This window comes from Equus quagga, chromosome 14, assembly GCF_021613505.1.
Source record: "Equus quagga isolate Etosha38 chromosome 14, UCLA_HA_Equagga_1.0, whole genome shotgun sequence".
Classification (NCBI taxonomy): Eukaryota; Metazoa; Chordata; class Mammalia; order Perissodactyla; family Equidae; genus Equus; species Equus quagga.
In genome coordinates this window covers 96,466,498-96,488,173 of record NC_060280.1, presented here as the reverse complement: position 1 = coordinate 96,488,173, position 21,676 = coordinate 96,466,498, and the positions used below count along the sequence as shown (strand labels likewise).

At 59.3% G+C, this 21,676-nt stretch overlaps 2 protein-coding genes across 15 annotated transcripts in view; one reads left to right on the top strand and one right to left on the bottom strand.

Moving 5' to 3' along the window:
• The first annotated feature begins 117 nt into the window (after positions 1-117).
• On the top strand, positions 118-8,511 carry LOC124225205 (uncharacterized). Of its 2 annotated transcripts, none has more exons than XM_046637715.1 (2): positions 118-894; positions 6,270-8,511. In XM_046637715.1, exon 2 carries the CDS (start codon positions 6,518-6,520, stop codon positions 7,979-7,981), a length of 1,464 nt encoding a protein of 487 aa, XP_046493671.1. In that variant the 5' UTR covers positions 118-894; positions 6,270-6,517; the 3' UTR covers positions 7,982-8,511. The 2 variants fall into 2 exon arrangements, with proteins under 2 accessions (XP_046493671.1, XP_046493672.1); XM_046637716.1 differs by having other exon boundaries at positions 118-6,142.
• Positions 8,512-20,037: 11,526 nt separating this feature from the next.
• Positions 20,038-21,676, bottom strand: part of TCF3 (transcription factor 3) — a 35,175-nt gene continuing 33,536 nt past the window's right edge. For 2 of the 13 annotated variants that reach the window (XM_046637688.1, XM_046637690.1), the window contains exon 18: positions 20,038-20,856. In XM_046637688.1, the coding sequence (XP_046493644.1) occupies positions 20,714-20,856 (143 nt within the window). In that variant the 3' untranslated portion in view covers positions 20,038-20,713. Of the gene's footprint in view, positions 20,857-21,097; positions 21,347-21,676 lie in introns of those variants that run through there. The other 11 variants (XM_046637695.1, XM_046637699.1, XM_046637691.1 and 8 more) reach the window with 10 other exon arrangements.

The following is a 21,676-nucleotide window of genomic DNA, read 5'->3' as shown; positions in this document are numbered from 1 at the left end:
CCCCGCGCTCGCCAGCCCCCGCTCGGGGGGCCCGCTCCGCCCACCCGCCCGCGCGCGGGGCCCAGTGCTGCGCAGGCGCCACGTAGGCCACGCCCCGCGGCCGCAGGCCACGCCCCGCGGAGGCGGCGCCAATCACCGCGCGGGCAGGGGGCGGGGCCTGCGGCGGCGCGAGGCTCGTCCGCCCCGCGCCTGCGCCCTGGGCCACGCGAGCGGTCCAAGCGGCGAACACACTGCCTCCCTGGTCTTCGCCGCGCTGTACGACCCGGGGGTGCTCGCCCCCATCCCGTGCCCCCACTTCCTTGCCTGAATCCTGGGGTGCCCGTCAAGGCCAGTGCTCCATCCCGCCGCCCCCCTCGTCTCCCAGCGTCCAGGTTCTCCCCTGGGGTCCACTTCGGGGGGCGTTGTCGGTGACACCACCCACCCGACACCCCAAATCCCAACCAGCGTTTTCTTGACATCTCGGGGTCCAGGAGTCTGCCCCCTTCTCCCCGAGTAGCAAACGAACTTGGCGACCACGAAGGGGCCCGTGGGTGGTCCCCACTGACACATCCCTCGGCTCGATCGGACGCTCCCGGCTCGCTCTCCGCGCCTGCCCCCATCGGGGGAGTGGAGGGTTGGAGAAAAGCTCAGGGAGGCCAGATCGCCGAGGGCCGGTGCTTGGGCGGCTGGACTCCACCCCGGGTCGAGTCCACGTCTGCTCGCCTCGACTCCGCGGGGCGCCCGGGACGGTCGGAGAGAGCGCTCCAGCCGCTGCAGAAGCCAGCTTCGCTTCGGGGACCTTCTCTCCTGGTCCTTTCCATCGGCGGCCCTTAGGACCTCCGGCTACCAGGGAAACCACCCTGGGGGGGAAGGAAAGCAACGGGAAGAGAAGTCGCGACGCCCCGGCCAGATTGGGTAGGTCCCCGTGGTGTGCACACCGAGGTCCCTTTGTCCTTGCTCATTTGAGAAGCTCCGCGGGGGCGGTTCTTCGTGTGTCGGGCGCCGCCGAGTGTAGGACGCGGACTCAGTGGGAGTGGAAGCGCGAGTTTTGGTTTTTGGTTTCAGTTTCTTTGTTCTAGCTCCCATTCGCTGGCCGAGGGTTTTTTTTTTGGGAAAGCACGCTTGTTTGGTGTTTGGATGTTGGTTGTCTGTCTCTGTGTCAAAGGTGTTAATGTGGGAGGTGCAGCGTCTATTCCACCTAAGAGCCCCCCCGGGGAAGATTTTGGCTGATCCATCGACCTTTAGCTACAAGCCAATGACTAAGAAACAAGCGGTGTTTTATTGTAACACCGCCTGGACGATGGATGTCTTGAAAACCGAGGAAAGACGGTCGTTGAGTGGAACTCTGAGTTCCTATACTGTCTTGTGCAGTTGGAGTTGTTCTCTGAGAGGTCTGGGCGATCGGATGAGATTTCCGTGTGTGCAGGCTTTTATGCAGTTGCACAAATCGGGATTGGAACTGGCCAGGAACCAAGCTGATGTTCCCAAGGAAAGTTAAGCTTCCGGTAGAAGATGCTCAGACACCAGAAGAGAAACTTGCTGAGGACTAGGCGGCCCTAAGTGTGCTGAATCCTTTTCAGGCTGATTTCAGTGTGGCACAAATGCCCCCGGAGACCCCACAGCAATCTCAAACAATGGCAAGTGGGAGGAGCCCCTGCGGCAACCGCCCCCTTTGTATCTGCCCTTAGCTATGAGGGGGCGGTAGGGGAAGCTGGACCCCCAGCCGATCCCCCTGGGTAGGAGTCAGGAGCAGGAATGGTCTCCCCATAGAGAACGGGCCGGGGTTCGCCTTTTGGCCAGGGGTCTTCTGGGCCGGAGGCAGGGCAGTTTCCTCTGCACCAGTTGCCTGGGGCAACCGGTTACTTATTATTGAATTTATACCCATTTTTCAACTTCTGATTTGCTAAATTGGAGAAGCCAAAAGCCGTCCTACCGGGAAGATCCACGAACGAGGACAGATTTGTTTGCAACTATTTTTTCTACCCACCGCCCTACTTGGGCGGACGTTCAGTCTTTGTTAAGGATAATGCTCGCGGGCGCAGAGTGGCTCCTCGTGATAAAAATCAAGGAAGAGGCTGAGCGTTTACACGGTGAGGATCCCCATCAGCCTCCCGCTTCTTATGTGGCCGTGCCCCAGGTAGAGCCCGCTGGGGACCCAAGCACAGATGACGGGAAATGCGTTATTGAGCCATTACTGGAGGGGCATCTTGGCTGGATTTTCAGAGTCCCCAGACAAAGGAGCTTAAACAAAATTCAGGAGCTCCAGCAAGGACCGGGAGAAAATCCTGTGGCGTGTTTAGAACGCACGGATCAGGCATACAGAAAAGAATACTGACCCAGACCCGGGAGCCCCCCGGGCAGTCAACATGACCTTTATTGAACGGAGCGCCCCGGACAGTAGGAGGCAACTCAGGCCAGTGGAAGTGGCCGTAGCTGGGAGTGCTGGTCAGTTGGTGGAAATTGCTTTCAAAGTCTCTAATGCTCGAGAGGAGCATAGAGCAAGGGTGGTCAAGGTGTTTGACACAGCCCGCCCCACCCCCCAGACGGGAGGGACAGAAAAGGGGGCCCCAGGCCGAGGAAGAAGGGACGCCAAAAATTGGAGGAAAAGCAGGTGTGCCTGTTGCAAAGATGAGGGGCGCTGGAGAAACCAGTGCCCTAAGTTAGAGAAAGGCACCAGGGGCGGGGGGGAAGGCGGAGCCCCCAGAGCAGCTCAGGAGAGTCTGAGACTCAGAGGACGAAGACAATGGTTGATGGGGCCCTGGTTCCTTGCCGTGCTGGCGGCTCCCGTTTCAACAGTCCCCCGTGAGCCCTGGGTACAAGTGAGCCCCGGTACAAGCCAATCGGTTGGCTTTCTGGTGGACACTGGTGCCACTTTTCAGTGTTAAACTTGCAGTTGATGTCCTGGAGTGACTCCTCCGTTGTCATTGTTGGAATCACGGGTGACTCTCCACTGAGGCCCGTGCTGCAGCCGCTGGGGTGCATCTTGGGAGAACAAAAGCTGAAACGTGGCTTTTTATGTGTCCCAGATGGTCCCGTCCCCCTCGTTGGACGGGATTTGCTTTGTAAGCTGAATGCTCAGATAACTCTCTCATCCGGGAAGAAACAGGTCTGCCTGCAGGCGCCACCGGAAAATGTGCGCAAACCGTGGCGGGGCTCCCTCTCCCCCCGAGAGACGCCCCCCCCAGCCCCACCCAGGCCTGCGAACGAGTGAGTACAGCCGGCTGGGCTGCTGGGGTGCCCGGACAGGCTCGGTCTGCCACCCTAGTAAGAATGGAACTTGAGGAAGGAGCCCCTTGTCCGAGAAAGCGACAGTGTCCCCTGAAGAAAGAGGCCTGGGGAGGCGTCCAGCGGTTCAGCAGGTTCTTGCTGCCTCGGCTGATGAGGCCCTGCCGCCACCATGCAACACGACGGCCCTCTCACCAGGCGGAAGCCACACTCAGATGAGGACCGGTTTGTGCAGGATTTGAGGGCCATTAAGGACATCGTGTGGGACGTATGGCCAACAGCGGCAAAGCCCGTACGCTGGTCACTGCGCTGCCGGGGGAGCGCGGCTGGTCCTCGGTGCTGGACCTGAAGGACACTGGCCTTGGCATTCCGTTGGAAAGAAGGTCTTAACCGTTGTTTGCCTTCCAGGGGCAAGACCCGGATACACGGGTCACAGAACAATATCGTTGGACCGTGTTGCCTCGGGGTTAAGAACGCCCGTACTCTGTTCAGTGAGACCCTGTTTAGAAAGACTTGAGGGGACTCCAGCTCAATCAGGGGACGTTATTACAACATGCTGATGATTTCCTGATGGCAAGTCCCGGTTGCCGGCAGCGGCTGGACGACGCCATCGTAGCGCTAAGCCATATCTTGCTTGGCGTGGCTGCAAGGTGTCCCCCAGGAAGGCCGAGATCTGTAAACCACAAAGGGTCTAGCTGGGTTTCCAGAAAAGCCAGGGCGCCTGCAACTTGACGTCTGACCCACGACAGGCAATTTCACGGGTGAGACGCCCTCGGAACCGAAGACAGTTATGAGGGTTTTTAGGCGAGACAGAGTTCTGTCAGATCTGGATTCCCGATTTCGGACTAATAGTCAAGCACTTGTGTGATGCTTTAAAGGGAAGGGAAACAGACCCCCTCGTGTGGTCGGGAGGATGCCAAAGGGTATTCGGGACGTTGAAGCAGGAGTTATTGGCTGCACCGGCCTTGGGCCTCCCAGATTGATTGATTGATTGACTTTGTAAAATTGGCCCTGAGCTCACATCTGCTGCCAATCTTCTTCCTTTTTTTTTCTTCTTCTCCCCAAAGCCCCCCAGTATATAGTCGTGTATTCTAGCTGGAGGTCTCTCTGGTTGTGGCATGTGGGACGCTGCCTCAGCATGGCCTGATGAGAGGTGCCATGTTCGCACCCAGGATGCGAACCGGCGAAACCCTGGGCTGCCGAAGTGGAGCGCGTGAACCCAACCACTCGGCCCCGGGCCCCCCAGATTTAAAGAAAGAATTTAAACTATGTATGCGAGAGGTAGGGGACAGCTCTGGGAGTATTGGTGCAACTTCTGGGGGAGGTCCCCAGACCACTAGCCAACTTATCCAGACAATTGGGCCACACCGCCCAAGGATGGCCCCCGTGCCTGCGGGCTGTAGTGGCCGCCTGTGACCTGCCACAGGAAGCAGAATGGTTTACCCTGGGACAGCCCACAGTGGTCTTTGTGCCCCGTCCAGTGCTTGTCCTCCTTGAACAAAAAGAGGGATATCGGCAAACTGCCGGGGGAATGGGCAGATACCAGGCTATTTGCCAGCCAACCCTAATGTCACCTGAAAGGCCGAGACAGCCTTGACTTCTGACACGTCACTTCCGACCTCAGAATGGCGTCAGCCCTCACAGGTGCCCAGGAGTCCAAGAAACTGTGTGTTCGAGCTGCTTCGACCTGTCGGCTCAGCCCCTGACACGTCCCGATCGGGACCGGTTCATGGATGGCAGCGGCTCTGGGGGCGACGGGCAGAGACGAGCCAGCTGGGCTGTGGAGGCTGAGGATGGGGTCATCGAGGCACAGCCCTCTCCCCTGGGGACATCAGCCCCAAAAGCAGAATGGATTGCCCTCATGAGGGCCTGGCAACTGTCGAAAGGGAGAAAGGGGGATGTGTACCCCATTTCGAAGTATGCGTTCGTGGTGGCCCATGCTCACGGGGCCATGCGGAAGGACGGGGGGGCTGCTGACTGCGGAAATAAAGGGAAGACATGCTCCAGAAATCTCAGCTCAGGTCCACGCGGTGACGGACCCGATTATGCGCTGCTCAGGCCGTCCAAGGACTGGCTCGTGTGTGGCTCCTGGAAATTGGATGGCGGACAAGGCTGCTAAGGGACGTGAATTCTTCGGGGCCCTCATCCCACGATTAGATGTAAGTCCGTGTGATCCCTCTTGTACGAAGAGGACCTAAAAGGGCACAGGAATGGGGTTTCGATGACGGGGCCCTTCTCGTAAATGCAAGATAAACCCTCCTGGGCTCGCTCTCCTCCTTGAGGCCCTGGGGTGGCCCTTGATCAGGTCCCTGCACGAGTGCACCCATTGTGGGAGAGGTGCCTTCGTGACCTGTCACGGCCTCGCCTTACAGGGCCCACGCAGCGCCAGCTGGCTCAGAAGGCCCCCCCCCGGCTCCTGCCCGATCTGGGCTGGGAACAACCCAAAGATGGAAGGACCACCCCCACCGGAGGGCCTCAGTACCCCGGGAACGACCTTGTGAGGACGGGCAAGTGGACTTTACAGAAGTGCCTGAGAGAATGGGACGGGGAGCATGAAACGCTCGGTGGCGTTTGTAGACACTTTTTCAGCGTGGATAGAGGCGTCGCCCACCCGAACTGAGAAAGCCGCCGAGGTGGCCAAGTGCTTACCAAGAGAAATTGTCCCTGGGTTCGGACTGCCACCTAGCGTCCAGAGCGATAATGGACCTGCCTTTGTGGCTGAAGCTACACGACCGTAAGTAAGGCTCAAACAGAAGCCGAGTGCCTCTCGGAGACCCCAGTGCCTGGGAAAAACGGAAAAGATGAGTCACACCGCGAAGAGGACGGTGGCCAGACGTGGCCAAGAGACCCATGTGAACCGGGACAGACCACGCCCAGTTGCCCTCCTCCGTGGCAGGGTGACCCCTGGAAGTGGGCTTGCATTAAGCCCTTATGAAATGTATGGGAGACCCTTCCTAGCTCCACGGGGACGGGGGGGACCCCACGCGATCACGGAAATTAAATTGAAACCGTGCACAGCAGCTAGGGCAGATATTAACTACTGTGCGTGAGTTTGTCTCCTCCAGGTCGCCACCCGGACGTGAGACTTCGCTGCATCCGTTCCAGCCGGAGGACAAGGTGCTTCTGACGGCGTGGCAGGAACCGGGGCCGGAACAGCAACTTGCAGGAAAGTGGAAGGGGCCCTGTGACGTGTTGTTCACCAGCCGTCCATCCGTTTAGTTGGCGGGTGTGAGACCGAGTGGGGAGACCAGCCGCCAGTGGGGAAAGCAGACCGCCGGAGGGAGGGTCTTAAGTTGCTCTTCCGAAAACAGTCATGAGGTTCGTCGCATTGCTGATTCATTTCTGTTCCCTGTATTTCCCAGTTGCCGCCTGGCTGGACAACTCTCTGGTGCGCATCGCACAAACCATCGCCAACTCGACGCAGGCCGTGGACTGCTGGATTTGCCTTCCGCGAGCTCAGTCCACTGCGGATCACGGGGACCCCCTGGTGCATCCCGTCTCGGACTTCACCCAGGTCCCCGACGGAGACTGGGTCCCCACGAGAGACCTCCGGGCTCGCACCCTTATGTACCGGGTGCGCATCAGTCACTTCCCCCACGAGAACCCCGCCGACATCGCCTGTCTGACGCTTCCTCTCTCCTCCAGTCCCGCCTTGTACTGGACCCAGGGCCCCCAGCAGATTCCCGAGTACTTTGAGATGGCGCCGCCTCCACCCTCGGGGCAGCTCCCCATGTGCGCCCAGCGGTCCGCCAGGTACCCAGCGGAGGACATCAAGTCGGTGGTCGACTATTCGTTTCTGGAGCGGCCGTGGATGGAACGAACCGGATTCAAAGTGGGTTACTATTTCTACACTAACAGCTCCGTGGGCTACTACACTCACATCGAAGGGGAAAGTAAGGTCTTCTGTGCCCCTCCCGGCCACGTTTTCGTTTGCAAGATTAATAATTACCCCTGGGCCACAGAATGCCTCCACAATTTCACTGTTTCCACTCAGTGTCTCCTCGGAAACCTGGTCACCCCTTTCTCGCTCCACAGTCTGAACGAATCGAAACACTGGGCAAGCTCCTTAAAATTATACACCCGGGTCGCCCGGGACTTGCCGGGCAACGTTCCTGCCAGGGACGAGTATTTCTTCGGGTCCACGCTGCTGCCTTGGCGGGGCGGCGCGGGCCACCCGCACGTCCTCCGCAGCCTGTCTCGCACGCTGACCGTCATCGCGAACGAAACGGCCAAGTCCCTCATTAACGCGCACGCCTCCCTCGACTCGCTGGCCAAGGTCGTTTTGGATAATCGGATGGCCTTGGACTACATGCTTGCCGAACGCGGTGGGGTTTGCGCTGTAGCCAACGCCTCCTGTTGCACGTATATCAACACCTCGTCACAAGTAGAAACCAGCGTCGAAAAGATCAGGCGCCAGGCTACCTGGCTGCAACAGCCCTTGGGTCCTGGCGCCTCCTCCGCGCTGAAGGGTGTGGACGCGGGCGTCGGCGGCTGGTTTTTGGGTTTATCCTCCCGGGTCCCGGCAGGGATCCGGTCCACGTTGTCTGGCGTTCTACCTCTCGGTTTCTCTCTGCTCCTCTTGGTGGCTGGCGTGTACCTTACTTTTAAACTCATTCTCTGGTGCGTTCCTGGTATTTGCAGAATTTCGACTGAGACCCCAACCGCCCGCAAAGAAAACTGGCAGAAGCACCTTGGAGCTTTCTGCCTCGAAAACCCGCTGGCGTCGCCCCGGTTCAGCAGGAAGCAGCCAGACGACCGCGACGCCCCTTTCCCGTAGAAACGAAAGCAAAGTCGACAGCGGGGCCTGCGTTATGGGCTGTTTCTGTCTCAAATTAGGAATTTACAGGTTCGATAACAGCCTGGCTGGCAGTGTCTTCCTCGTCTGAAGCGACACTTTCCCAGCCGCTGAGGTTGGCCGTTCCAAGTGTGTGTAGTTTTTCCTTTCTCTGGTTTCTCTGCCTTTGCTCCCTGCCCCCCCCTTCCTTAGGACTTAAGAATCACCCTGGTTCCGGGGAGTCCGGATGACATGGTGCAGTGAAGGGGCCTGGTTCTCGTGTCCTGCGTCTCGCTGGCCAAAAAGAAGGAAAACATCAGGGTCAGCGGACAAGGTCTGGCGCCCGCCCGGCTGTCTTGAGACCACCAGCAGCAAAGAGAAGTGCCTTCTGGCAGGTAGCCCCCAGCTGGACCCTGGGACCTCCCCTCTAACCCCCCGCCCACTTCTTGATGGGCAGCGAGCAGTTCCTAAGGTGCTGGCCGGCCGCTGCGCCCTTGGCCTTGCAGAGAGAATAAAGCTGTCTTTCCTTTTCACCCAAGACTCTGATCTCGTTACTTGGATTGGCGCCCAGGTCAGAGACCGAACTTCCCGTGACACCACCTTAGGCTGGTCCCCGTCTGTGGCCTGGGAATCCAGGACCTTCCTATGGAGTCTCCCGCCCCCACGTTTGTCCCCCTCCCCCATGACTCCTTCCCCTGCCCAGCCAGAGGGTCCAGGTGGTCCCCCTGCTCAGTCCCTCCCCAGGGCAGAGCCCAGCCCGCCCAGGGCAGCTGTTTAAGAAAAGATCCTGGGGCCGGCCGGGTGGCGCAGCAGTTAAAGTGTGCACGTTCTGCTTTGTTGGCCCGGGGTTCGCCGGTTCAGATCCTGGGTGTGGACATGGCACCGCTTGGCAAGCCATGCTGTGGTAGGCGTCCCACATAGAAAGTAGAGGAAGATGGGCACGGATGTGAGTTCAGGGCCAGTCTTCTTCAGCAAAAAGAGGAGGATTGGCAGCAGTTAGCTCAGGGCTAATCTTCCTCAAAAAAGAAAAAAAGAAAAGATCCTGAGTGAGGCTCAGGGCTGTGGCCAGTGCCAACAGGCGGCTGGCCCCCCGCAACCGGCCTGTCCTAGCATCTGCTCCAGGGGTGGTCTGCACACCTGGCTCATCCCCACAGGTGTCTTCCCGGCCCTGTGGCCCCGGGATCCACGCTCAGGTTGGAGGCACATCCTGGGCCAGAAACCGAAGTCCCGGGCAGGCAAGTGTCACTGGTTTATTTTAAAGCCTTCAGGTTAGTGACTTCTCGGTTCCTTCTGTCCCCCTCCCTCCTGGGTTCCCCAGGGGGCTGGCTGTGCAGACAGCAGCAGCCTCGGGTGACAAGGCTGCTCTGTCACGGTAAGCGGCCAGGTGGGCACCCAGAACGGGCGTCCCCACGTCACAAAGCTGGTCATTCACGCCCGAACCCAGGACCTCGGCCTCCCGTGGTGGGCAACACTCTCACCCACTGGACCTGTCATCTTCCAGCATCTACAACCTTCCGTCTTAGTTTAACAATTAGAGGTACAAAGATAAATGCATTCATCATAATCAGTGAGACCACGTGAAGATGTGGAAAGGAAAAAGTATTAACCTGCTTGTGTTGGGGGTCCTGGGGACCCCCTCAGATCCTGCTTACATTTCTGAGTTTTGTTTTTTTTTTTTTTTGGTGAGGAAGATTATCCTTAAGATAACATCCATTGCCAATCTCCCTTTTTGCTGAGGAAGACTGGCCCTGAGCTAACATCTGTGCCCATCTTCCTCTATTTTGTATATGGGACACTGCCACAGCATGGCTTGATGAGTCGTGTGTACGTCCGTGCCGGGGATCCGAACCTGTGAACCCCGGGCCACCAAAGCTGAGTGTATGAACTTAACTACTGTGCCACCAGGCCGGCTCCCTTCTGTGCGTATATGCAGAAGTGGGATTGCTTGCTCACGATGTGATCCTGCCCCTGATCTTTTGAGGAGCCGCCATCCTGTTTCCCGTGGCGCCCGCCCCCATCCAGTCCCCCCAGCAGTGCACAAGGGCTGCAATTTCTCCATATCCTCACCAGCACCGCTGGTTTCCACAGTGACCATCCTGATAGGCGTGTGGCGTTGGGTCGCAGGATTTTGACCTCCAGGACCGCCCTCCAAGACAAGCTGCAGGTGCCCGACCAGGAATCCAGCCCCGCCGGCCCTCACTCGCTTCTCTGGTAACCTGACCCCCTTGGGCCACGGCTGACCCGAGCGTGGACAGTGGACCCGTGGGGGTCACATGGCCCAAACCAGGCCCCTGGGATTGTCCCCCGAGGGGCTGGTCCAGAGGCCCTCTGAGCTGGCCTGGGGCCTGACAGGGAGGAAGGACATGACCCCAAGGTGCCAGCGGGCAGGGAGACCCCAGGATGGAAGGACGGGCAGCCCGGCTCCTGTCTCATTCAGCTGGGCCTTCCTTGCTCTTTGCTCCTTTGAAATAAACTTCCTTTCCCCGGGCCGGCTGGCTCTGTCCCCAAGCAGATACCCGCTCCTGCCCATGTCCCCAAGGGAAGAAAACAAAATAAATGACCAGACGTCAAGTGAGGAGTCTTTAAAAGATTTTTGATGGCAGGGTCTGTCTTCTCCCTGCACACTGTGGACATCAGGGCCGGGTCACTATCTGGGGGGCTGTCCTGGGCACTGTGAGGGGTTAAGCAGCATCCCTGGCCCCACCCGCTCGATGCCAGGAGCTCCCCCAGTGTGACACCCACAGATATCCCCAGATACTGCCAAGGGTCCCTGCAAACTAATAAGGAGGCAAGCCAGTCACTCTCCTGTGCCCAAGATTTAGGGGGTGCCCAAAACGCCAGTCATCAAAGTGAATGGTGTCAGTGCGACATTTTAACAATTCAAAACGAGTGCAAAAAGTCTATGATGAACAAAATGTCGAAATTTTAAATGCACATGGGATGGAACTGCTGTGTGCAGCCATTTCGGAGCTCGAGACAAAACGAGAAAGGCGCGCCCCTTCAAACATGGTTTTACGTCAGTTTTCAATGGTTAACTCCCGCCCCCCACCCCGCAAACGTTAAAGTGGTTGAAAAAGGATTAAAGCACTGAAAAGGAATTGTATTAAAGTTCAAAATAGTTTAAGCTTGAATTAGGTTCCACTAATACCAAAACCTGAATTTATTAGAATTTTTCCTTTCCTGGCTTTCATGGAAGCAAACTCAGCTCTATTTTCATGAAAACCACTAAGCTTTACAAAAATATATAAAAATTTGTGCCCAGGGGCACGCGTTTCCTTTTGCTTCAGGCGGGCCGTGGGGCTGTCTACCCGGCAGGAGTTAAACGTTGTTAACCAGATTTCAGAGCGACTCGCTCATCTCCCAGGTCACCACTCACGGGTGTTCACCTGACGGGTTTATTCATTTATGTCTGAAATAAGATCACGCCTTATTTGACAGGCAGTGAATGAATCCCTTGCTGGTGGACTAGTTAGAAATGGTCTGGGCAGCCGGTCAGAAACGGGGGACACTATTTTCAGAGGGGGTATGGCCTCTGGGAGATGAGCTTTAGGTGGAATAATACGGACAGAGAGGTGGGTGGTGAAGGCCACCACTTGTGTTAAAGGACATACAGCTGTCATGGGCTGAAGAAGGTGTGTCCCCCCTGAAATGCATCTGTTGAAGGCCTAACGGCCAGCGTGGCCATCTGGAGACCAGGCCTCTAAGGATGTAGCGAAGGTTAAATGACGTCAGAGGACGGGGCCCTAATCCCATAGGATTCGTGTCATTCTAAGAGGCAGCAGACAGCTCCCTCGCTCTCTCTCTCCCTCCCTCTGCACGTGTCAAGGAAAGGCCACGTGAGGACACGGCGAGAAGGCGGCCATCTGCCCTCACCAGAAACCGCCCTGCCAGCACCTTGATCTCGGCCTTCCAGCCTCCCTGCTGTGTGAGTGACCCAGTCCGCGGGACTCTCTTACAGCGGCGGAGCAGACAGTAGAACAGCTGTTTCCACAAATATGCTTAAAATATGCTTATTGATGCAGAGAATGTTTCTAGAGTTTTCAAGACCTGGGCAAGAGTTGGAGAGAAGTGGGCCCAGGGTACCAGGGAGGGAAATGACCGTGCCCTGCATGTCCTCGTGTGCCTGCTCGTTCTTTATCTCTCACGGGACAGGTTAACACATCTACAAGTTCTGATACCCTTCCTTGATACAGAGCCCGACCGCCTTCCCTCGAGTGTGGGCGGGACTTAGGGAGTTGCTCCTAACCAACAGGATGTGGAGGAAGTGACGGCGTGACACTCTGGAGGGTAGGTCATAAAAGGACTGTGGCCTCCAGCTGGCTCTCTCTGGGGAAGCCAGCCGCCATACTGTGAGGAGGCTCAGGCAGTGCTGTGGAGAGGCCCACCTGGAGGGGGAGCCGAGGCCTCCCGCCAGCAGCCACAAGAGGGAGCCATCCTGCAAGCGGCTCCTCCGGCCCCAGTCGAGCCTTCAGATGAGGCAGCCCCGGATGATAGCTTAACTGCCACCTCATGAGAGACCCTAAGCTAGGACCCCACAGCTAAGTTACTCCCAAATTCTTGACTAACAGAAACCATGAGATAATGCCTGTTTGTTGTTTTAAACCACTCAATCGTGGGGTAATTTGCTAAGGCGGCAATAGATTAAAAAAATACACCATGCAGGTATTACCCATTGAACATCTTAAGTAATCAGTTTCTGCCAGCCACCGGGAAGCTCCTAGATTTGCAAAAGTTTGGAGCTGAAAGGACCCCCAGGTCACCAGAGCCACTGGGCCTGCAATCAGGGTAACCAAGTCCCCAGCATGACCAGGTGCAGGCGGGCAGGTTTCAGAGCGAGGTTTAATGCTGTGTGCACTCGATCAGAGATGTTTCTAGAAACACAGAAAGTCCTGAATTGCACTGTGGATTTCCTCGCGGTCCATCCTGAGGGCTTGGACTGTTCCAGATGCAGATGGAAGGAGCAGGCACCACTGACACCTGGAGGGGGAGCAAGGCAGGGTGAGCAGAGGGCTCCGGGCCGTCGTGCTTATGACAAAGAGCAAGCCGCGACGAGGAACACAGACGCCACAGCCAGGCTCCAAGGGCAAATCTAGCTGTGCCCCTTAGGGGCTGCGTGTCCTGGGCCTCAGGTCCCCATCTAGAAATGGTGTGTAAGTGGCGTGCGCACACCAGACCGCCATGTGGGCAATGAGCTAGTAACACGGGCAGTGTGGTCAGCACAGCGACAGCGACGGGCACGTCAGAGACACAGAGGGTGAGCCCAAGGTGTCATTAATGCTCACAGCAGCCCATCCAGAGAGGCCAGCGGCTGCGGGCCAGCCTCAACTTCCCAGCCCGTAAAGTGGGGCAGCCCTCCGTCCCGCCAGGGGCTGGGGAGACTGAGATGGCAGGCACAGCGCGGGCTGTCGGGTGAAGTTCTGGGATCGAGCACTGGGGCCAGTGCCCACTCCCCAGTCCACAGACTGAGGCTGCCAGCCGGCTGTGCCGATGGGCGGGAGGTGTCCGGAATCAGGCAGGACTCTCCAGGGCGCACGGTCCCAGGGAGCCCCCGGGACCTGCCACCCCAGCCCTGGAAGCGACCACGAGTGGAAGCCCCCACCCCTACAGGCAGAAACCCCAGGGCTCCCCTGCCGACAGCGGCCGATGCTTACCTATCAGGGGGCTCCACCGGGAGCGTAATTAATCGTCCTTCTTAAACTTGCCGTTGATATAGGGTACCCAGTCCAGAATCAGCCGCCAGTCGGTGGCCCACACCAGCCCCACGGTGCCCACGGCGCCCCACATGCTCACCGTGGGAATCCTGCAAGAGGACAGCGGGGCGGGGGGGGGGGGGGGGGCAGGCCTCGTCCTGCCAGGAGCATATCCGGGTCCCCCCCATCCCAAGTCACCATTTATCAAACCCCCATCATCATGTGTCCGGCCCCTGCCCAGAGCGTGGACACATCCTGCTGATGGCCCTACAGGGGGAACATGAGCCAGGAGACCCCCGAGGGGACTGCACTCCCATCTGCTTTCATATTGGGATCCGCTTCAGGTTTTCTTTGGGGAATTCTGCTGCTAAGAAAAAACAAAACCCAAGCTTGGAACCACCAGAATGATAGCTAACATCTACATGCAGGGACGGTCTACGCAATTTAGTGACTCGTAGATCCCTGTGACAGTGCTAGGACTGATGGCATGAAAACCAGGGTCCGTCTTACAGATGAGGAGACCAAGGCACAGAGAGGGTGAGTCACTCCCCTGAGCATACACAGCAGAGGCAGGGGGCTCCAAGTCCACCACACGCCACATGTATGTCCTGCGATGGGCAGGGTCCAGGATGGCCCAGCATTCCCGCCTCCTGGAGCTCACGCCCTCGTACAACCCTCCCCTTGAGCGTCAGCAGGACCTAGTCACTGGCCTCTAATGAATAAAACACGAAGGTGAGAGGAGTCACCCCCCAGATGAGCCTCCATCACGGGCGCTCCCGCTCACCCTGACTCCCTCTGGGGGAAGCCAGCTGCTGCATTGAGAGCCACCTCCAGAGGGGCCCACGTGGCAGAGAAGTGAGGTGAGACCCCGGCCAACAGCCTCGTGCTCGAGCCTGGAAACAGACCCCCGAGGGGGAGCTTTCAGCTGAGACTGCAGCCTCACGGGACCCTGAGCCAAGGGTCCAGCTGAGTTGCGCCCTGAGTCCTGACGCACAGAAACCGTGACTTGACAGGTGTTTGCTAAGCTGCTAAATCGGGGGGCCGCTGGGCACGCGGCGATCAGAAGCTATCACAGGCCCCACTACTGGCCTGTGCAGGGATGGCATTTGAACCCACGGGCCCACCTCGCTGGCCCGTCGTAAACCACGTGCCTGGGGTGTCGGAGGGGGGTTGCTCCTTGAGATGAGGAGGCAGAAGGCTTGTTTCCATAGGTTGTATGAGCTCCGCGCCCTCCCCAAACTTGCCTCGCCAGTGACAACCCCCCAAGTGTGGGCCAGGCCCGGCTCCCTGCATCCCGGCCCACACAGCTCGACTTCGGGCCCCGGTGGGGTCATGGATTACTTCCACTTTTGGAACAAGCTCTGGGGCAGGTGTCATGAACAGAGAGGGCATCTTGCCTGCCACAGCTCCACAGCTTGAGGCTTGTTAATGTCAGAGGAGCCTTCCCTCGGGGAGGCCCCTGCCTCCCGCATCATCATGGTCACTCCCCTTGGGGTCCTGAGGACCCGACCTCCACAGGGCATCTAGGAAGGATGTGACGATGATGATGACCCCTCATGGGACTTCCTCGTCACGCCCTCCAACCTCTTCCCCCCTTTCTCAGACGAGGACACCAGGGCTCAGGGAGGGGGTGACGGGCAGGGTCCCCCGGCTGGTGAGCGTGGACACTCAACAGTCCTGAGTCTGAGCCACAACCCCACAGTGCCTGCTGGGGATGAGTCCTGCTTCCTGGCCTCCGGAAGCTGGTAGGACAGTGCCGCACACCTGTCACTCAGTTCTCTGTGGTCCCCTCTTATCTTACGTCCACCTCATCCCACAGATCTCATTTGTTCACTTGTTCTGGTCCACCGACTAGCACGTTAGCCATGGGGTTTCGGTTTCTTACTGAGTCTCTGGCACCCAACCTGGTGCTGGGTGCTGGCACATTGTCGGTGCTCGGTGAAGCCGAGTGAAGGCCTGGGGGGGACGTCCCTGCCCTAACCCAGCACAGATGGGACCCGATCCACTGCCCCCGGGAATTCCCAGCTGACGGCCACAGGGGCTGCATGGGCCGCCGGTGGTTCTCCCCTGATGCGAGGGACGGCCTGCGTCGTCCTGGGCCTGGGTCACCCCAGCAGTGAGGCACCACCGTCAGTGTCCACCTCAAGGTCCCTGCCAAAGCCACTGCTCTGCGGCAGCCCCCACCCCTCACCCACTCCCTGCCCAGGTCACCCCAATCCCGGCTGCCACATGGGGTCACCCCGGTCCCGCCCGCCTCCCACTGGGGGCAGGGACAGGTGCAGCCGTCGGTGTCACGCTCCTTGTTCAACATCTCAAAAAAAGCAAAAGCAAAGCCGGGGACGTGCAGGCTCCGTGGTCAGGCCCCAGGGGTCCTGAGCCGAGGCTGCTGGCCGTGTCCGTCCAGGTGGGCGCCACCGCGGCCCCCAGGTAGAAGTGGGGAAACTGAGGCTCAGAGCTGCTGACCACGGGGCCGGCGGACCCGCCATGCACGTGTGCTCGGGACGGACCGCTCCGCCTCTCCGTGCCTCAGTTTCCGCATCTGTGCCCCGGCACGACCCGGGGTCCCGGCCGGGGGGCGGGGGCCGCGTCCTCACCAGTTCGAGGCCAGCTGGCGGTAGCGCGGGCCCAGGAACCTGCTCAGCATCTCGGCGCCGTCCGCAGCTCAGGGTGACCCCGGCCCCGCCCGATCCGGACGCACCGCGCAGGCGCGGCCGCCGCAGCGCGCAGGCGCGCAGGGAGGCCCCGCCCCACCCCGGGCAGCCTGCCCGCGCGACGCCCGGAGCCGGCCACCGCTGCGTGCGCAGACCCGGAAGACACTTGCAGTCACTTCCGGGGAGAACCGGAAGAGGTGGCTTGGACGACGGTGGGCGGGTCCGGGAGGCGGGGCTTTATGGCCACGTGACTCGGGATGCGGGCTGCGTCTCCACTCAGGCGCTCAGAGTGGTACCCAGCTGGGCACGGCCCGCGACATCCGGCTGGTGACTGTATTCTTGCCACGTGCCAGCGTGTTATTCACGATTAAAGAAACAAGGCAAAGAGTGCAGGGACCCGCCAGAGTCGCTCAGAGGAGGGGAGGGGTGCGATCTGAACCCCCTTTTGGAGGAGTCACGGGTCGTCGCTGACTCGCCACCAGGGGGACCCCCGAGCCGTCCCCTTGCTCATCTTTTGTCGTCTGTTGCCTGGAGGCCCTGTCGCATTTGTTGGCCGGTTTTCGGTTCTGGCAGCAGAGGGAGGCAGGCGCCCTGCGCTGCGAGCATCCGGGCCTCCCCCGTCTGCTGCTGGGCCTCCGCGCCCCTGGGTCCCCCTCGGTGTCCGCTGTCCGCCGCCCCAGGCTTGCTCGGGCCCCCTTCTGCAGTCCCCGCCTCTGGGGCCCCCCGCGTTGAGTGCAGGCCTGGAGGGAAGGACCAGACACCGTGGGGCCGTCTTCCCGGGATGCGCTCCCCAGCGCCCTCCACGCTCGGTTCGCGGGGGGCTGCAGGTTGCAACCTGCCCACGGACTGGCGGTGGGTGCCACAAATAGTATTTAGAGACCACAGTCTGGGCACCAGGGGTGCTCGCGGCTGCTGGGTTGGCCGTTATTTCTCCGTCTTTCCAGTTGTCCTAGGGTTTCTGATCTTGGGATCAGAAGACCTGAATAAGCCTCTGTCCTTGATGGCAACTTAGAGGAGGTCATGGCCGTCATGAAGATTGTTGAGAGAGACCAGAGAGAAAGAGAATAAAGCAGCTTGAAAAGATGAGCAGAGATGGGCATAGAGGTCATGGGGCTGCAGGTCCTGGATCCAGCGGTTCCTGAAGCCCTGCCTCGTTGCTCCTTCTGCTTAGTGTACTTCAGCTCAGGAGGTAGAATGCTTTTGTTACAAGTGATAAACAACAGAAGCTGGCTGAAGAGAAAAGAAGGACGTTTTATGGTATGTCGGATGGGTTCAGGCACAGCTGGATCCAGGAGTCTATCACTGTCGTTACTAATCTCTCTCTCTCTTCATCTCTCATTCTCTGTGTCACCCTCACTTTCTGAGCAGCAGCACCTGGAGACTCTGGGTTGACATTCCAGCAGCCCTTGCAGGACGACAGCACCTTTCTCAATCGTCGCAGAAAATGCCCCAAGGCTGGTTCTCATTAGCCTGCTGTGGAAACGGGGCAGAGTCAGCCCCTCTCATACGAGGATGTGGGCTGAAATTGGAGGAGGGGCGGGTCCCCAGAAAAGAAAGACCAGGATTCTGTGAGCAGAAGTGATGGTGGATAAGCAAGAACTGCAGAGCCCCCTCACAGCCCGCTGGCCCTCGGCCAGGCCTCCTGGACTCCCTGTGGGGTTCCCCTCTGGCCCTCGGGGGGAAACCAGCTCCTTTTCTTGTTTTTTTTTTTGATGAGAACTTCACGTAACATGCAATTAGCCATTTTAAAGTGTACAGTTCAGCGGCATTTAGTGCATTCACAAGGTGGTGCAACCATTTACCTCTATCTCATTCCAGAACATTCTCATCACCCCAATTGGAAACCCCATCCCATCAGCAGTCACCCCCACCCCCTCCCCAGCCCCTGGCCCCCACGAGCCCGCTCCCTCTCTGTGGATCTGCCTGTTCTGGATGTTTCACGTCAATGGGGCCACACGCCATGTGTCCTTCTGTGTCTGCTTCTCTCCCTGAGCGTCGTGTGTTCAGGTCCGTCCACGTGTGGCTGTGTCAGGGCCTCGCTCCTCTTCACGGCTGCATCGTGTTCCAGTGTGTGTACGGATATGTTGTCTGTATCCATCCATCCATTGATGGGTTCTTTTCTTTCTAAACTTTTACAACTTTATTGAGGTTTTTCTTTTTTTTTCTTTTTTTTTTTTGAGGAAGATTAGCCCTGAGCTAACTGCTGCCAATCCTCCTCTTTTTGCTGAGGAAGACTGGCCCTGAGCTCACATCCGTGCCCATCTTCCTCTGCTTTATATGTGAGATGCCTACCACAGCATGGTTTTTGCCAAGCGGTGCCATATCCACATCCAAGATCTGAACCAGCGAACCCCGGGCTGCCGAGAAGCAGTACATGGCTCTGCTTAGCCACTGGGCCGGCCCCAAATTATTTTTCTTCAAAAAAATTTTTTGGTTTTGGGAAATTGGTTATCTCGAGGCACTCAGAGCACGATTTTCCCCTAACTGTGGCCCTCCCTCCCCAGGGCCGGGTCAATCCTTTTGTATATAATTTGAATTATGTCTGTGACACACAGCTCAAGTCAGTGGTCTTGGGGGACGCAGAGGACCCCCTGCCCGTCTGGACCTACAGGTGGGACCAGCAGAGTAAGAGGGAAACTGAGGCAGGCTCCCCGAGAGAGCCAAGACCCACAGAGACCAGGGAGTCACCGAGACTCCCCTGCAAGTTGATGGCCCCTCGCTGTCCCCTGACCAACCGGGGGGGGGGGGGGGGCGGCTCAGGGAGGACCAGGTGACCTCAGGGTCAGGGGTGACCCTGGCCCCAAGCCTGGATGGCCCGCCTGTGCTGGCCTCGAGACCTTCCAGTCATGGGGGTCAGGCAGCCCCGGTGGTCGGGGAGTAAGGGTGGGGGTCTTGGGGAAGACGCCCGGGGTGGGGTGGACATGGCCACCCTGGGGGTCCGTGAGGCCTCCGTGTGGGGGGCAGGGGAGTAAGGGGAAGGAAGCCGAGACCCACGCTCGAGTGACCAACAGTCCCGGTTTGCCCAGGACGCCACGGAGGCAGGCCTTCCCATTTCAAAGCCGGGAGGCACCGGTCCCCAGTGACACGTCAGGCCAGAGGGGGGCTTGGGGAGGCCCAGGACACGGTGCACACGGGGCCACCCTCTTAGGGGACGTCGGGCAGGTGTGCAGCTCTGGGGCCTTTCTGGGTGGGGACCCCATACCTTCTCCCTGCTCCATCCACCCCAGGGTGGCCTCCCGGTGCCTGTGGCTGGGGGGTCTCCATGCTGGCCCCGAGCTGCAGCCCCTCCGCGGGAGTTCAGAGAAGGGGTTGGGGCCCCCAGGTCAGAGGACTGAAAGACGGGGTGTCTGGGGAGGCCCCCCGGCACCGTGCTCCCGGGGTGCGGTCCCCATGCCCTGGAGCATTGATCCCAATGAGATCCCGCGTGCTGGAGAGGTCTGAAAGCAGCCTGGGGTCCCGGGGAGGGCTGTGGGGCTGTTGGGCTGTGCGCAGGGGCCTGGGGGACCAATGCTGCTTTCGGAGGACAAAGGCCGCGAGCTCCCTGCAGGTGCCACCACCCAGAGGCCGGGGTGTCCCCCTTTTCGAGGGAGTGGAGCATGGGGCAAGGCTGCCCATCACTTGACACCCAGCCAAATCAGGACAACCACCCCACACTGGCCATCCCCGTCCTGCGGCCAGTGGCTCCTGGGGGAGGGGGGCACCTCAGGTTTGCATTGGGTCTTTTAATACAACTTTTAATAATCTGGTTGATCATGAAATGCAACGCCCAGTTCTAGAAACAGCAGCAGAAACAGCAAGAGACGAGACTTTTATACAAAAAAATTCTTTGCTTACAAAACATATGCAAAAAAAGCTAAAAAAACAAAAACAAAAACAAAAAACCGAGAGACCAAAGGCATCCTCCTTGCTAATTTTCTTCTACGTTAATAAAAAAAAAAAAAATCTTATAACTAATGTTCTTTTTATTTTCCTTAAAAAAAATAGGCGTAGGCACAATTTGCTGGTGGCTTCAGAGCAAGCCAGGTCTGCACGCATCTCCCTCGGGCGAGTGACACGCTCCGGCTCCTCCCCATCCATACTTAAGGCATTTTCTTTTCTGATAACGTGTGTATTCCTTGCTTGTTGTCCGACTTCGTTTCCAAAAAAAAAAAAAACAAACAAACAAACGCTCCTCGCGGCCCGTCCTGGGTGGCGGGGCCGGGACACAGTCTCCGGGACCCGCGTCCCCGCCGGGGTTCCCGCGCTCGCAGCCTCCCGGGTGGGTGTCGGCGCGACGCTGCGCATGCGCGCGAGGAGCGCACCGGCCAGCCCTCGCCGAGGATGGAGACCGGCGCCCGGCGGGAGCGCCCCGGGCTGCACCGAGGTCGGGCACTCGTCCCTCGGCGGCGTCCCTGTCACATGTGCCCCGCAGGGTTGTGGGCCTCGCTCAGGCCTGGGTGGGCGGCCGACAGGACCATCTGGGGGTCTCCGACCACGCCCGACACCTTCTCCTCTTCCCGTCGCTTCAGGCAGGCGGCTTTGGGGTTCAGGTTACGCTCTGGGGGGAGGGGAGAGCACTGTGGGAGAGGGTCCCCCGGGAGGGCGAGCACGGCGGGCAGGGCTCCAGGGGGCGAGTGGGGGCACGCGTGGCCTCCTTTTCTCGGCTTGCCCCCTCCCCGGAGGGGAGCTGTGAGCCACAGATCGGGGGTTCGGGGGCGTCAGTCTGCGCCCCCCGCGGAGACGTGGGCAGAGCGCCCGGCGTCGGGGGGGGGGGGGGGGCGGGGCGGCCGGGAGCCTACCTCGCACCTGCTGCTCCAGGCCCAGGATGACCTGCACGGCCTGCTGCAGGATCAGCAGTTTGGTCTGCGCCTTGTCCGACTTGAGGTGCAGCTGGCACATGCGCCCCAGCTCCCGGAAGGCCTCGTTAATGTCCCGCACGCGCACCCGCTCCCGCGCGTTATTGGCCATGCGCCTCTCCCGGTCCCTCAGGTCTTTCTCCTCCAGGGACAGCACCTCCTCTGTACTGCTGGGTCACAGCACCGGGGCCTCTGTTAGTGACACGCGGGGGCGGGGGTGGGGCCAGGGCTGTGGACGGGGCACCGACTCGCTGTGTGTGTGTGCGGGTGCAGGTGTGTGGTCTGCAGGTGCGTGGTCTGTGCAAGTGCGTGGTCTGTGCAGGTGCGTGGACTGTGCAGGTGCGTGGTCTGTGCAGGTGTGTGGTCTGTGCAAGTGCGTGGTCTGTGCAGGTGCGTGGACTGTGCGGGTGCAGGTGTGTGGACTGTGCAGGTGCGTGGTCTGCAGGTGCATGGTCTGTGCAAGTGCGTGGTCTGTGCAGGTGTGTGGACTGTGCAGGTGTGTGGTCTGTGCAGGTGCAGGTG

Coding starts and splice junctions, on each gene's coding strand:
- LOC124225205 (XM_046637715.1), top strand. CDS start 6,518: ATGAGGTTCGTCGCATTGCTGATTCATTTCTGTTCCCTGTATTTCCCA.